The 13,212-nt window shown below is 31.5% G+C and overlaps 1 protein-coding gene across 6 annotated transcripts in view; it reads left to right on the top strand.

Moving 5' to 3' along the window:
• The window catches only part of LOC118191120 (regulating synaptic membrane exocytosis protein 2-like), a 231,493-nt gene that overhangs the window by 129,997 nt on the left and 88,284 nt on the right, over nt 1-13,212 (top strand). For 5 of the 6 annotated variants that reach the window (XM_035361922.2, XM_035361915.2, XM_035361936.2 and 2 more), the window contains exons 5-6: nt 7,549-7,730; nt 9,389-9,602. In XM_035361922.2, the coding sequence (XP_035217813.1) occupies nt 7,549-7,730; nt 9,389-9,602 (396 nt within the window). Of the gene's footprint in view, nt 1-6,743; nt 6,827-7,548; nt 7,731-9,388; nt 9,603-13,212 lie in introns of all 6 variants that reach the window. The other variant, XM_035361928.2, reaches the window with a different exon arrangement.

Raw genomic sequence — 13,212 nt, 5'->3', positions numbered from 1 at the left:
AAATGGTTTGTCGAGACGAAATTAGCCAAAATTTTTTTTTTCGTTTGAAGATGAGAGATTTATATCAGATTGCCTTCACAATTAATAGAGTTTTGTTCAAAATCTTTGGTGATATAAAGTTGTTCTGTATGGTAAAAATTTTATACATTATAAATCAAAATGTTTTTCTAAAAATTTATAAAAATGAGTTAATAATCTAAATTTTAAAATAAATCATGAAAAATGCACGAATTTTACTTAGATTGAACCTAAATTTCGAATTCTGAATGAAATAATCAAGTAAGAAGAGGTATTAATAAATGTATACCAAATTCAATTAACAATGATGTTGCTAAAATGCAGGAACTAAAATATAGAGCCCCTAAATTTTTAACAACGACTCTGGCGACTTTTATGAAACTTGACCCTTTGGCATAATTTTAAACGTAGGATCGAAATATGAAAAACTACGATATATCTTTTCAGAAAAAGTCCAATTTGTAGCAAAATACCCATGCTGAAACAACTGCTGTGTATAAATCTGATTTATAGCCTAGGTCGCGCCTAGGCTATAAATCAGATGAACATGAAAAACGCAAGTTGAATTTCATCAATCGGGCCAGTGGAACGGAAGATATAGAACTGTCCCCCCTTTTTTCGACTGAGTACACTTGTTAGGGAAAGATTAATTAATAAACAAGCTCCGAAAATGAATTTGTGTATCAAAGGAAACCCCAGATATAGCACCCACTTGATGAGCAATTCGCTTAAGTTGTGCTTGTTCTTGACATAAGGACTCAAAGTTCAATATTTTCGATTATTATGCTAGGAAATTTGAGTCATGTGGTTAACAAGCAAAAGATTCATTTATATAATAATTTCTTCCACTGTGGGAATACACCCTTTATTCACAAAAGATGAGTAAAGATAATGAATTTCCGATCTTTAACTCTCATTTAAAAGTAATAGTTATTATTATTATCATTATTTATGATAACCACCAAAAAGACACAAAATCTTTTTGGAGAGTTGAAGACAGTTGATTTGCTGCATTTGGCATGATCAGATGTTTTTACGTTATCCATGAACTTGCTTATAAACATTAAAACGCTGAGATCAAATCTTAACAAATTTTCTTGATTTACGGCTCTATTAATGGCTATTTAAATTTAGTTCGCCGCAAGAGCTGGCAGTAAAAGAGGAAAAGAAGTAGCATAACTATGTTGTGGTATAAGCATATTTGTCCTAATAATTTTCTCTTATGTATTTACTTGTTTTAAAAAAACTTTGTGCCGTTAGGAATTAAAATCAATAGAAAAGAAAGTGATGATCTCAAAATATGAAATGGATTTGAATTGTTTAATTTCCTGTATTACATCTAAAAATCTTCCTTTAGTTCCTAAAGAAGCAACATTAACGATATCATTAAACTTAGATTTTTCTAGTTTTTAAGAATTGTTTGTTCTGTTTGTCAAAAAGAAACATTTTTGAAAATTTTAAATGAGATATTTCCACTTGAAAATGGTCCATTGAGGATTTCTTAATATAGTTACATATAAAAATTAATTTATTCTCAAACAATTCTTATTGAAATTCATTTAGATTCACTTAATGTTTTTTACTGTTACTTCATTAAACAAGTACGTAAAATTTAAAACAAAATAAACCTTTCCGTTAAATTTTAAAACACAAACATTGTTTTAAGAAATGTTTTTGAAATATGAAAAAAAAAGTAATAACTGAATTTTGCCAAAAGGTGTGTGCTTAAAGCATCGCTAAGTGGAAAGCATCCAATTTTCCTTTGTTCAGGAGACTGCTTGAGACCTGAAAATTAGGGAAAAAAGGTGCTTTTGCATAAAAATAATGTAAAACGTCGATCTTTATCAGCGATTTCAAATTTTTCGAGAATAACATAAGCAGAATATACGAGACTTAGAAATCAATAGATGACAAACACAGAAGAAATAAAACGGTTCGTGAATAGAAAGAAAGAGAAGATAAATCGATAATCTTAAAAGGCGGGAAACTCTTAACTTCAGGCTACTCATTACATGGTCACTAAACAATGTAAATGGAAGTTTCGAGACACGAGGTAACTGTAGGTATTTTGTGGGGCATAGAACTTTGAATTTCCTTCTAAGGACTTCAGCAATTATTTAGTTTTTATGTTTATATTTTTTAGTAATATACTAATAATAATTTTTATATTTGTAGTTTATTCGAAATATGTTCTACAAATGGCTCTCAGTTTTTAGATTTGAATTTAAAACATTAATTAATAATATCGTGACATTATGATTTTTTTTAAATTTTAAACATAATTTACATCTGATTTAACTCAAAACGAATTTTTTCCTTGAGCACAATAATGATTATGCACTGCATATTCATCAACGACATAATCACACGTTATCCTTGCAACCAAGTTTGTGTAAATTTCTTTAATTATAATATTTTTATGTTAATAAAAACATAAAAAATATTAATTTAAAGTCAAATTAACGTTTAAGTTTTATTGTGTTGAATATTTTTAGCTAATAAAACATAGAACATACGTAACAGGATTTGGAAATTTACAATAAATTAAATATGATGTAATAAATCAAAGGAAACACAATTTTTAAAGATTTTTTGCTTTTGAAAGATGCTATGTATTATATTTTTTAATTTATGCTAAAAATAACTTATATTAATTTTAGACACAGGAAGTCACGATTTGCATTATTAATTAAGCATTTGATTTCTAAAACCGATTATGTTACCTACTTTAAATCCTTGCTTATTACCAATAAACACGTAAGCACTCTCTGTAAACATGTGAGCAAATAATGCACTTTTTAAATCATTAAATCATTTAAATCATTTCACACCTTTCCACGCTGATGAGTGTTACGAGAGATCATGCGTGTATACCCTGCCTGTTGTATGGTCTTTTTTTCCAATATTTTGACATATTCTGATACCAAATTTCATTAAAATCTGCGCATCAGTTTTGGAGCAAATAGGGCTTAAATTAAAATTCTCTTAATGTTCAGCTTCACGTTTCCCGATATCAAATGAATATACATAGACATGTTTAAGTGTTAAACGCCTCATACGTTTACACAGTATGTATTCCTTAATATTTACTTCACTTTATAGGTGCTAGAAAGGAATCGAAACTGACACAGCTGAAACTATAGAAGGCAAGTTCTTTGATCGTCAAGTTACTGAAACCACTTTCTTTTCATTTAAGCAGCTTCCTACTGTGCCTTCTCATAGACGTTTTTCTTATTCCATGTGCTGTTGCATTCTGAACGGATATAAACACTTATTTTTCGGATGTTCCTTCCTGCTGAACTTTGGTTTAAATCGTAATATTCCAAAGAAATTAAGAATAAAGAAAATTATTAATCCTTTTCAAATTACTGATTCCTATAATTTATAATGTATCTGAAAGAAGTGAAAGTTTTATAAAAACATTTAATTTAAGTCTGAAAGCCTTCAGGAATATATTTATAAGTATTTCAGCATAGGAAGAGAATTACCTTCCAAAATAATAATTAGCCAATTAATTTGAACATATTTACTTGAAAAACACAACATAAAATGCTTGTATAAAACATAAAACCGCATTTTGGGATGGATTACACATTCTTACATTACAGCATCTCTAGAGACAGTCATTACTTTCCTTTCATTTTCTGCCAGCTTAGAATCCAAGTTTGAAAGTTAGGGAGAAGAGATCAAAGTCTCTCCTACCAATCCATATTCAAAATGAGAAGAGAAAAGTTAGGAAGTTTTTTTTTTCTTGGGAGAGGGTGTTACAGTATTTATGTAATATTCCTTAAAAGCATTTAAAAACTGAGATTGTGAAATATTTTGCTTAAAAGTATACTGAAGTTTTAACTGTTTTCTTTAATTTATATTAAATCAAAGATATTATAAAGTTTCTAATTTCCATGTGGCGTTCGGTGATTAGGAGAAGCTAGCATAAAATAACTGAATGATCCATTTCCCGTGATTAAATATCTCTCAAAAATATAATATTCATTTACGTGAAGCAAAAATATCGTTTAATGTTTGTACAGATATCTGTGAATTTAAATTAAATTTGTTATTTACATAACTGAAAATGATTTAAGATGGAAATATGCATATACCGTGTCACAAAAATCCCCACACGGCCTTTATTTCTACAGCCGTTGGTCATAGATATATAATTCCATTTACAAAAATGTTTCAAATGATTAAAAACATATGTTTTTTAATTAACCAATATTTTGTAAAAATTGAGAACTCTAACTTTCATATGGTCCTTGGTCTTTATATTTAAAATATTTTTATAATCTTAATAAAATATGCAGTACAAAACGTGTGACTTCCGTATGGCAAAAATTGACTGAGAAATTTCATTTTAAAGCTGGACATCATATTTAGAAGCCATATAAAAATTGATTAGCGAATATTTTCATTTATATGTGACCAGAAATAAAATATAAGTTTAGGAAAATGTTTTTAATGTTCATATATAAATTGACAAGTGTTTCCATGCATATTATTGTGAAAAGTATTGATCGATATAGCTTTCTTCAGAAAGGAGATCCTATTAACAGAATTGTTAGATACGAGAGTAAATATTCACCATTTTGTCCATTCATAAACTTATTTCTACCTATATAATCTTTGCAAAAATTTGAACACAGCCAAACAAGTTTATTCTACCAAAAATAATAACATTTTTACAACAGTTGCCACTCAAAGCAAAACTAAAGGGAAAATAATATCTGAGATACTGTTGACTTTATATGAAGAATGCTATACTTTACAAGAATCTTGTAAAAGTGTCGCTCTAGAAAACACTTGCACGCGCCAGTGTTGACACATAGCCAATTTATTACATTATTGGTATAAATTAAAAATTAAAAAGACTTTAGTCTGATGAATATTTAGCACGATTGTTATATTATGATTCTATTAAAGTAATGAAACATTATGAGAATGTTAATAACAATGCATTTATGACGTTTAAAAATTCATAAGTTTCTTGTGCGGTAAGTTTTTTGACTTATAAATTGTAACAAAATTACAAAATAAAAGATGTTAACCAATTACGACCTACCTATTAGTAAATCACAAAAGAATATTATTGAATGGTATTTAAGGAGAAAAAAATTAAGCTTGAATTATTTTAATGCATCCTTTAACTGACCTCTCAAATTAATTTGAAAATAGTATTGGATATCCAAAATTTGAAATTAAATATCGCCAACAATTTTTGTCGTAGGGAAACCAAATGCTTGTTTTTTATTTTTCATTATCAGATTTTCCTAAATATAAGGAACGGGAGGCGGACGTATAAATTTTGGGGTTGCGTAATTTTTACAAAACTAATGCTTTAAAAATTAAAATTTCCGGAACATGAACATTTCAGTCATTTAAAACATTTTTGTAAGTGGAAATATATGTCTAAGACCAACGGTTGCGGAATGAAGGCCAATTAAGAACTTTTATTGATACGATTTATATAGAGCAATTTTTTATAATCTGTTAAGGATTCATGTGCAAAAACTTTAGAATCAAAATTAAATAAAGCTTTTATATAAAAAATTTATATAAATGAATTTTTTATAATCTATTAAGGATTCATGTGCAAAAACTTTAGAATGAAAATTCTTCCGCATTCTCAAATATTTTTTAATTTCTAATGACAAGTACTTTGATGACTAAATCGCTGACACAAATACTTATTTAACTTTATATGCAAACTGGAAATAACAGTTATTTAAATATATTTTCCTAATACATTATAACAAATAGATACTTCTTGAAGCTTTAAAATCTAACAGCAATTCTGAAATTTTTGATTATTTTTTGTTCATTACTTACATTCTAAGTAAGGAAGCCTATAGCAAAGAGGGGGAATTTTTATGCTATAGGCAATCATTTTATTGATTTCTGGACACCTTTTAATTTTAATGTTAGGCTGTTGCTTGCAATAGCATTAGAAGTAGCTTAAAAGGTAAAAATAGTCTTTGGAATTACTATACAAAGGTGAAAAAATACGAAAAAGTCAGCAAGAAACATTTTGGTTTCTGCGTTGCCTTGACATTCAGAAAAATATTTTATTTGTAGCACATTAATAGTTTTAATGCATTGTAACTAATGTTATGCATGTGGTTGTACTCAGCTACGTATTTGCATTCAGCAAGTTTATTTAACCAATTTATTGGTCTTATATCTGTTTTAGTTCATTAATAATACACTTGTTTAATTTCTAATCGGATGCGTAAATGTGATTGCTCAGTTGCTATACAGTTTCTAAAATGCATCAGTTTAAGAAATTATTTTGTTATTTAATAAATGATCAGATCATATGCGGGACAGTACAAGGTTGTAAATACTTTATTGTTCTCTATATCAAAGGGAAGAGTAAAGTATGTGAAAGGTGAAAATTTTTTAATGGGTAGGAAAGACAGTTTTAAGGGAAATGTAGGAGCCAGAGCCACATGAATTAAGGTGACCACGTATGCCGTTATTTGACATATAAATTTCTAGTAGCTTTTGTAATTATATGATTAGCAAAATTTTGAAAGAGCTATTAATACACCAAAGCATCTCCCCGTTTCTTAATGCAAATTTTGTGCATGAATTTCTTACATTTCTGTGATCTATATTTAAGCAGTATGTGTGCCTAGTGTTATTCACTTTCGCAGAGCGGTGCATTAACCCCTGTCGTCCTAGATTGCTCTTTGTAATGGTCATTTCTCTCATTCTGCGTCCAGTCTCGTTGCGGAAGGAGGTGCCAAGGGTCCACCCGAGGGATTCCCGTCGGCGGAGCCAGGAGGACTATCGGCCGACGACTTTGGTGAGAAAATCCCTCTCTGTGCTCTGTGTGTCCGTCCGTCCGTGTCCTCTTGGCTCCGGGCCTCCCCGTCCTCCGACCACCGCAGCCTCATTCTCCTTTCCTGCCGTTCTTTTTTAAATTATTATTTTTTTTTATAATTTCAACCCCCCCTTTTTTTTTAAACATGATATGTTCTGCCTTTCCGCTGACACTTGTTTTTGCTATTATTAAAAGCTGTCGCTTTGCTGCCTTCATCTTTTGATTTTCCTGTCTTGTGGGAAATTTTTTAAATCTATTAAAATAATTGCTGAAGTAATCTTTTTCTATTTTCTTGAATAATCAATCTTTTAGCTTTTAATTTATCAAATTTCTCTTTTTTTTTTTTTTTTTTTTTCCTTTCTTTTCTTTTTTTTCAATGCAATGCCTACACTGCTTTTTAATGAAAGGTATTTCTGCTGAATAAAAAAAAACACTTTGATGCATAAACTACAATATATCTAAATTTAAACGACTTTATTCCTCTCATATATGAATAATAAAAAATGTAATATACACACACAAATCCAAATATTAAATATTATTTAAGATTTAGCATTTTAAACGGCAACTCACTCGGCAAGTTCCAAAAGGTTTTCCATCCGCCAATGGTCATCCAAATCACTTTCATGTCAATATTAACAAAAGGCGACATTTTAAAAATTTTTTTCTGGATGGACCTGAGCCTATTGTATGTTTCTGTATAGGGCACGGCCAGCGGCGGCACCGTTGTCACCGCAACGGCCTACCCACGGAGCCGCGTCGGCCCCACGCAGATCCCCGCAGACACCCTCGCTGGGACTCTGGGGACGGGAACACCAAGGATTCCGGCATCGACACCAGCAGCAGCGCCACCTTGAACGAAGATACGCATCGTCAACAGCAGAAGGTACTTGCTAGCACCTACCCTTGCTCCCTCTATCCCTGCTTACAACCCGGTAGCCAAGTGCTTATGTTGTGTATGATTATATTGTACCTATTATTGAAATTTTTGCATTACATTTGTTAAAATATTTGTGAATGCCTACTGTTTTGATTTTTCCATCTATGCCTTAATACTATTATAAATTATATTTCATTAATATGTAGATATGTATATGTAAATTTAATTACTTATAATTCGTACTTAAATATAAACTGAAAATTAATACTTGCTCATATGATAAAAATACGTTTGATGATATTTCAATCATGAATTCATGTGACTTTAATTATTTTTTCAAACTAATGTTTGTGACTGTCTATCATAAGTCTGTGTTTCCAACTAATTTAATTTTCAAATTAATTAATGTAGGTTGGTAGCTTTATCACTCAGGAAATTTAGTCACAATTATATTTCGATTATACATTCATTTATACATGGGCTTTCAATTTTGACATCTATAAGTTTTTAAAGTTTGGGAAGATAACTTATTAGGAAATTATATGTCTACAAACATATAGCGATTAAATGTTAAAGCTTGTATCATACTCATGTTTCTTTTGTTTGAAACATGTAAATTCGAAGAGTGAATTATTATTCATAATATACTTAAATTGGTCAAAGTTTATTTATGGTAAAGAAGCAAATTTTCACGGAAAATCTGCATCTGTTTTTTAAAGTAAGAATTCATATAAATCCCTCCATGATCCTAATGAACAATTAGAAAACTGAAAGTTCAAATGTAACTGTAAGCGTTTAGCTTAGGCTTAGTTAGGTTTATGCTTCAAACTTAGCTTAAACTTTCTTTTATTTATGGGTAATATAACAAAAGAATATACAGCGTGATTGAAATTTAAGTCGTTAATATCCAGTTATTAAAAATTCGGCATATATTCTATATAAAATTTAATAAACATTTTATTGCTCGTTGTTGTACTTGATTAGTAACATATTTTTCCACAAATTTCAATACGCATTCCATACAAATCTTAAAATAAGTATACTGTCATATTGTTTATTCTCGTAGTGTTGAATTGTATTTATTGCAGAAAACAAAATCAGCAAGACTGATAAGTAAATGTTCTTTGCTTTTCATGATAACTTTTGCTTTCATAATTTTTTTTCTGACTTTTGCGTTTTTAGTGTTATTGAAGATCAAAATACAGAAACGGAATTTTGCAATAAATTCTATGATATTTTCATTTAAAATCTGAAGGTTCAAAGGTACAAGTATTTAATGTTACATGAGAATTACACCAATATTCAATCAAAAAACTACTAGTAAGCAATAATTTTTAAGCCTGCATTGGTAAAATATTATAATTCCTTCGAAAAGACTTATATGAAGTTTTCTGAAGTCGCTAGAATGTAAGCTAATTATTTTTAATTTGTTAATGAATATTTTCTTTGAATCATATTTTTAATACTATAAAAAGTTTTCATAATGACATAACTTATTTAATGCATTTCTATATAATTTTCTTTAAATAGGCATAGGAAATAAAATTAAATTTCAAATGCATTATAATTTTGGCTATTTTAATTTTTTATATAATTTTTTTATTATAATTTTTTTTATAATTTGCATATTTTGGCTACCTGGTACATGCGGTCATATTTTTCAGCATTCTGTCAACTGGAAATTGTCCAAGGATGGAAGCCATTGGTTAGGTCACTTGGTGCTGCACAAAGATCTCCTCCCTGATGGCCGTACACGTCAAAATCTCGGAATGAAAGTTGTTGGGGGCCAAGAGTTGGATAGAACACGAACATTTGGTGCAATTGTCCAGAACATAAGGGAAGGCAGTTTGGCAGACAGAGTTGGACATATTCGACCTGGTAAATATGATTCAGATTTACTCAGAACAGTCAGAAATGTGTTCCTCTTTAATGCCTCGCTGAAACATAAATCGGAACAAACTAGTTTGATGTATGTCGAATTATGAAAAATATATTTATGTAACTAAAATGATTTAAAATATTTTTAACTATTTATTCATAATTGCTCATTTCTGCTATTCTTAATATAGTCGTAGATCAGGGGTTCTCAACCACGAAGAATTCTCCCTGAGGGGATTTCATACTTTCAGGTTGTGCATGCGGTCAACCTAACTCCACTTGCTTCATCGTTAAAAACTAATCTAAATCTAAATAAATATATGTGTATTTTTTAAGTTTAGGAAAGAGGGGGGAAAGATCTTCTAACAGTGGTGAAAAGGGTATCAGGTTCAGGTATAATGTTCCGCCTTACTTTCTTTGGGAACATGCACAGACCTGACTCGGAACAGGGAGCTTACTAAAGCTATGTTCAATAACTGTGGGAAGTAGACAAGATACACAGAAAGGGAATACGAAACCCTTTATTTTTCACTCTTTACAATAATTTCCGTACTTCGGAATACAGAGACCAACTACTTGTGGTCTGAACGTAAAAATATAAAAATATAACTAAACTCTAACTTAAATTTGGAATAATCAACAAGGGCCTACGTGTAAGATTGGCCGGATATTAACAGGAAGCCATATGTAGTACAGAGAACTGTTAACACTACAATACGTTTAAAATTATCACGAGGATTAAACCTCTGGCCTGGAAGGCAAACAGCAACCGAGTAAAACTTCTAAGGCAAGCGGCCTGCTTCGACTAACTCCTTCCTCTCTCTCGCTTGGCAAAAAGCCACAACTTAAGTACTTGGCGTTCGCCAGACAAATTTTGCATAAATAAGTTAACGCTTCTAATTCTGGCCGGAAGTAGAAAATAAGAAGTGATAGTAGAGATTTAAAATAAAATAAAGGTTAGTAAAACTTAAGATCCTTACATACTTCCCGCCAGAGTTAATTAGTTTGAAACTGAGGTCTAAAACGACCTTGTTGAAAACTTTTAGCTCTAGAATCTAACGCGAGGCCAATCTTTTACAAACATTTCTCACTAGAAACTAGAAATTAAAAAAAAAAATGTTTTTACAATAGCAGCTCCATGGACACCCAATTTTTCATCTGTACTGCATCTAAACAGGAGCTTTTATTCAAATCTGGTTCCTTCCAGAGATCTGGAAGGAAAACTAGTTTAATGAAATGTTACAGAATGATATTGCAAATAACATATAGAATATACTTTTCTTAACATTCTTATTTCATTCATGACTATTTTAATTATCTCTCCCCGTGCTCTCTGACATGTGTTGTAAAAGAACACCAACCACGAATGTGTTTATGTATACGTGTTCAACACTTCCTCCTACAATCAAAACACTAACGTGTTAAAATTCAACATGACAAGACCTCGTAACACACCCTATCTTCAACTCTAAACTCTGAGGTACTATTCTGAAAGTGGATAGCTCTGAAGTGAGCGTCAGAGAGCCTAACTACATTCATTCAACCTTTAACACATATTCACCATAATTTGGTCTTTTTTTTTTCAGTCACACGAAAAAATTTTTTTGCATTACTTTCACTTTTACCATATCATAGTATTTCTTAACATTTAAAATAACAGTTCACATTGTATATAAGAACATATTAACATGCCGTTAATTTTACGCATTTTAAAACTTACATTAGTAGTACATTGTTAACTTCTATTCTTTTCCGAGCAAGTGCCAATTCTCCTACATTGAAATACTACATTTCAAAAAGTCTTTAAGACTAAAACTTCTTTCGTGCCAGAATGTTTTAAATAAAATTTGTAGAATAACTTTTACAATATTTAAGTATTTACACATTTCTATTATACATCAACTTTAGTTTTACGCGAGAGTAATTGAAAAACATAATACCAAAATCGGTAACAACTCATTTCTCGCCTTTTTGGCCATAAAGATAGACCTCACATGAGATAAAACTTCTTGAAATCTGCCACTTGCAGTAAGAATGAAAGATTAACTTAAGTTTGCAAAGTAACATAAAATTTTACTTATCTTTGTGATATTCGGACATTCTTTTCTGAGCCCAGTCCTGGAAGGTAGCTCAGATTCTGGTTTGATTTATCCTCCTTCTTGTGCGGGCTCGCCCTTCAGTGCCTACCTCTAGAAGCTTTCTTTTTCCTCCAGTTCGGTCACCCTTGAATACCTTCTTTTTCGCCTCTGCCTGTGGTCTTGGCTGTTTGATGGCAGCTGGTCTTGGCGGAACCGGGACACTTCTTTCGCGTTCCTGCTTGGACCTCGTTGCTGGCCGTTCAAATTTTCCTTGTAACTTTTCCTCCGCCGCTGCTGGCCCTTCCGCAGTTCGGCGACATTTGCTGCGGAGAGTCCTGTCCGATTGAGTTGATCTTCCGTTTGGGAGCCGGGTTAAAGTTGCCGTTATTTCTCCTGGCTTTCTTTGCATTCGTCTTACTTCTCCCTTCTTCATTCTGGGGGTGTTCGTGAGCTCTCTTTTCTAGACGGTGGAACGACTTCTTTTTCTTGTTACCTTCAATTTTCCAACGGGGAAACATTCTTTTCAATTGCTCCTGCCTCCTAATGGCTTGTCCTTGTGCTTGACGTTGTTCCACTTCTGGAGCTTGTGCCTGCCGTGTATGCCGTGCCGGATCCTGCAAAAGATCTTTAAAATTTTGCATTTTATTACGATCATAGTAGGGTTTTATTTGATCAATGTTTGCGGAGTATATTTCCCCATTCCTGGCTTTTAACACCACTACAGCGTGAGTTATTTTTTCTATGACATATGGTCCTTCAAATCGTGGAAAAAATTTGGCAGTTTTATCTTCTGGTGCTGAAGAAAGTGAATGCTTAATTTTTAACACTTCATCCCCTACTTTATAAGTTACTCCCCGTCGTTTCAAATCATAATAAAGCTTCTGTTTTCTCTGTGCTACTTCAGTATTCTTTTTTGCTTCTTTAATTAATTTTTCTATATCACCCATTTTAAATTCTGGGGCTCTTTGTTGCACATAAAATAATTTATCTAACGGCGTTATAATCTTTCTGCCTAAAAATAACTCAGCAGGAGTTTTGCCCGTTGTATCATGTTTTGCGGTCCTAAGGGCGAAAGCAAATTCATTGACATAGTTATCTCAGCTCTTATGAAAATTTTTAACATAACTACGGATAATTTTGACTATATTTCTATTGACCCGTTCCGCTATATTTGATTGCGGCCGATACGGGACCATTTTTAAATGACGTATGCCCAGTTTTTGGCACATGTCTTCAAATACATTACTTACAAATTGAGGACCATTATCCGATATAACTTTTAGGGGCGCCCCGTATTTTAAAATATATTTATTTAAAATAGAATCAGTAACTAATTTCGCGGAGGCTCGTTTTAAGGGAACAATTCCGGTCCACTTACTAAAATGATCAACCATAACAAGGAGATAGCGACTTTTATTTAACTGACTTTTTGGGAAAGGGCCCAATAAATCGATGCCAATTATTTCATTTGGAAATTCGGATTTAATACTATTTAGAAACCCGGCCGGGCGGAAATTAATATAATTAACTGC

The sequence above is a fragment of the Stegodyphus dumicola genome, chromosome 4 (genome assembly GCF_044657685.1).
Source record: "Stegodyphus dumicola isolate Sdum_Otavi_A_Nest chromosome 4, ASM4465768v1".
NCBI lineage: Eukaryota > Metazoa > Arthropoda > Arachnida > Araneae > Eresidae > Stegodyphus > Stegodyphus dumicola.
This window is presented reverse-complemented; position numbering and strand designations above follow the sequence as displayed.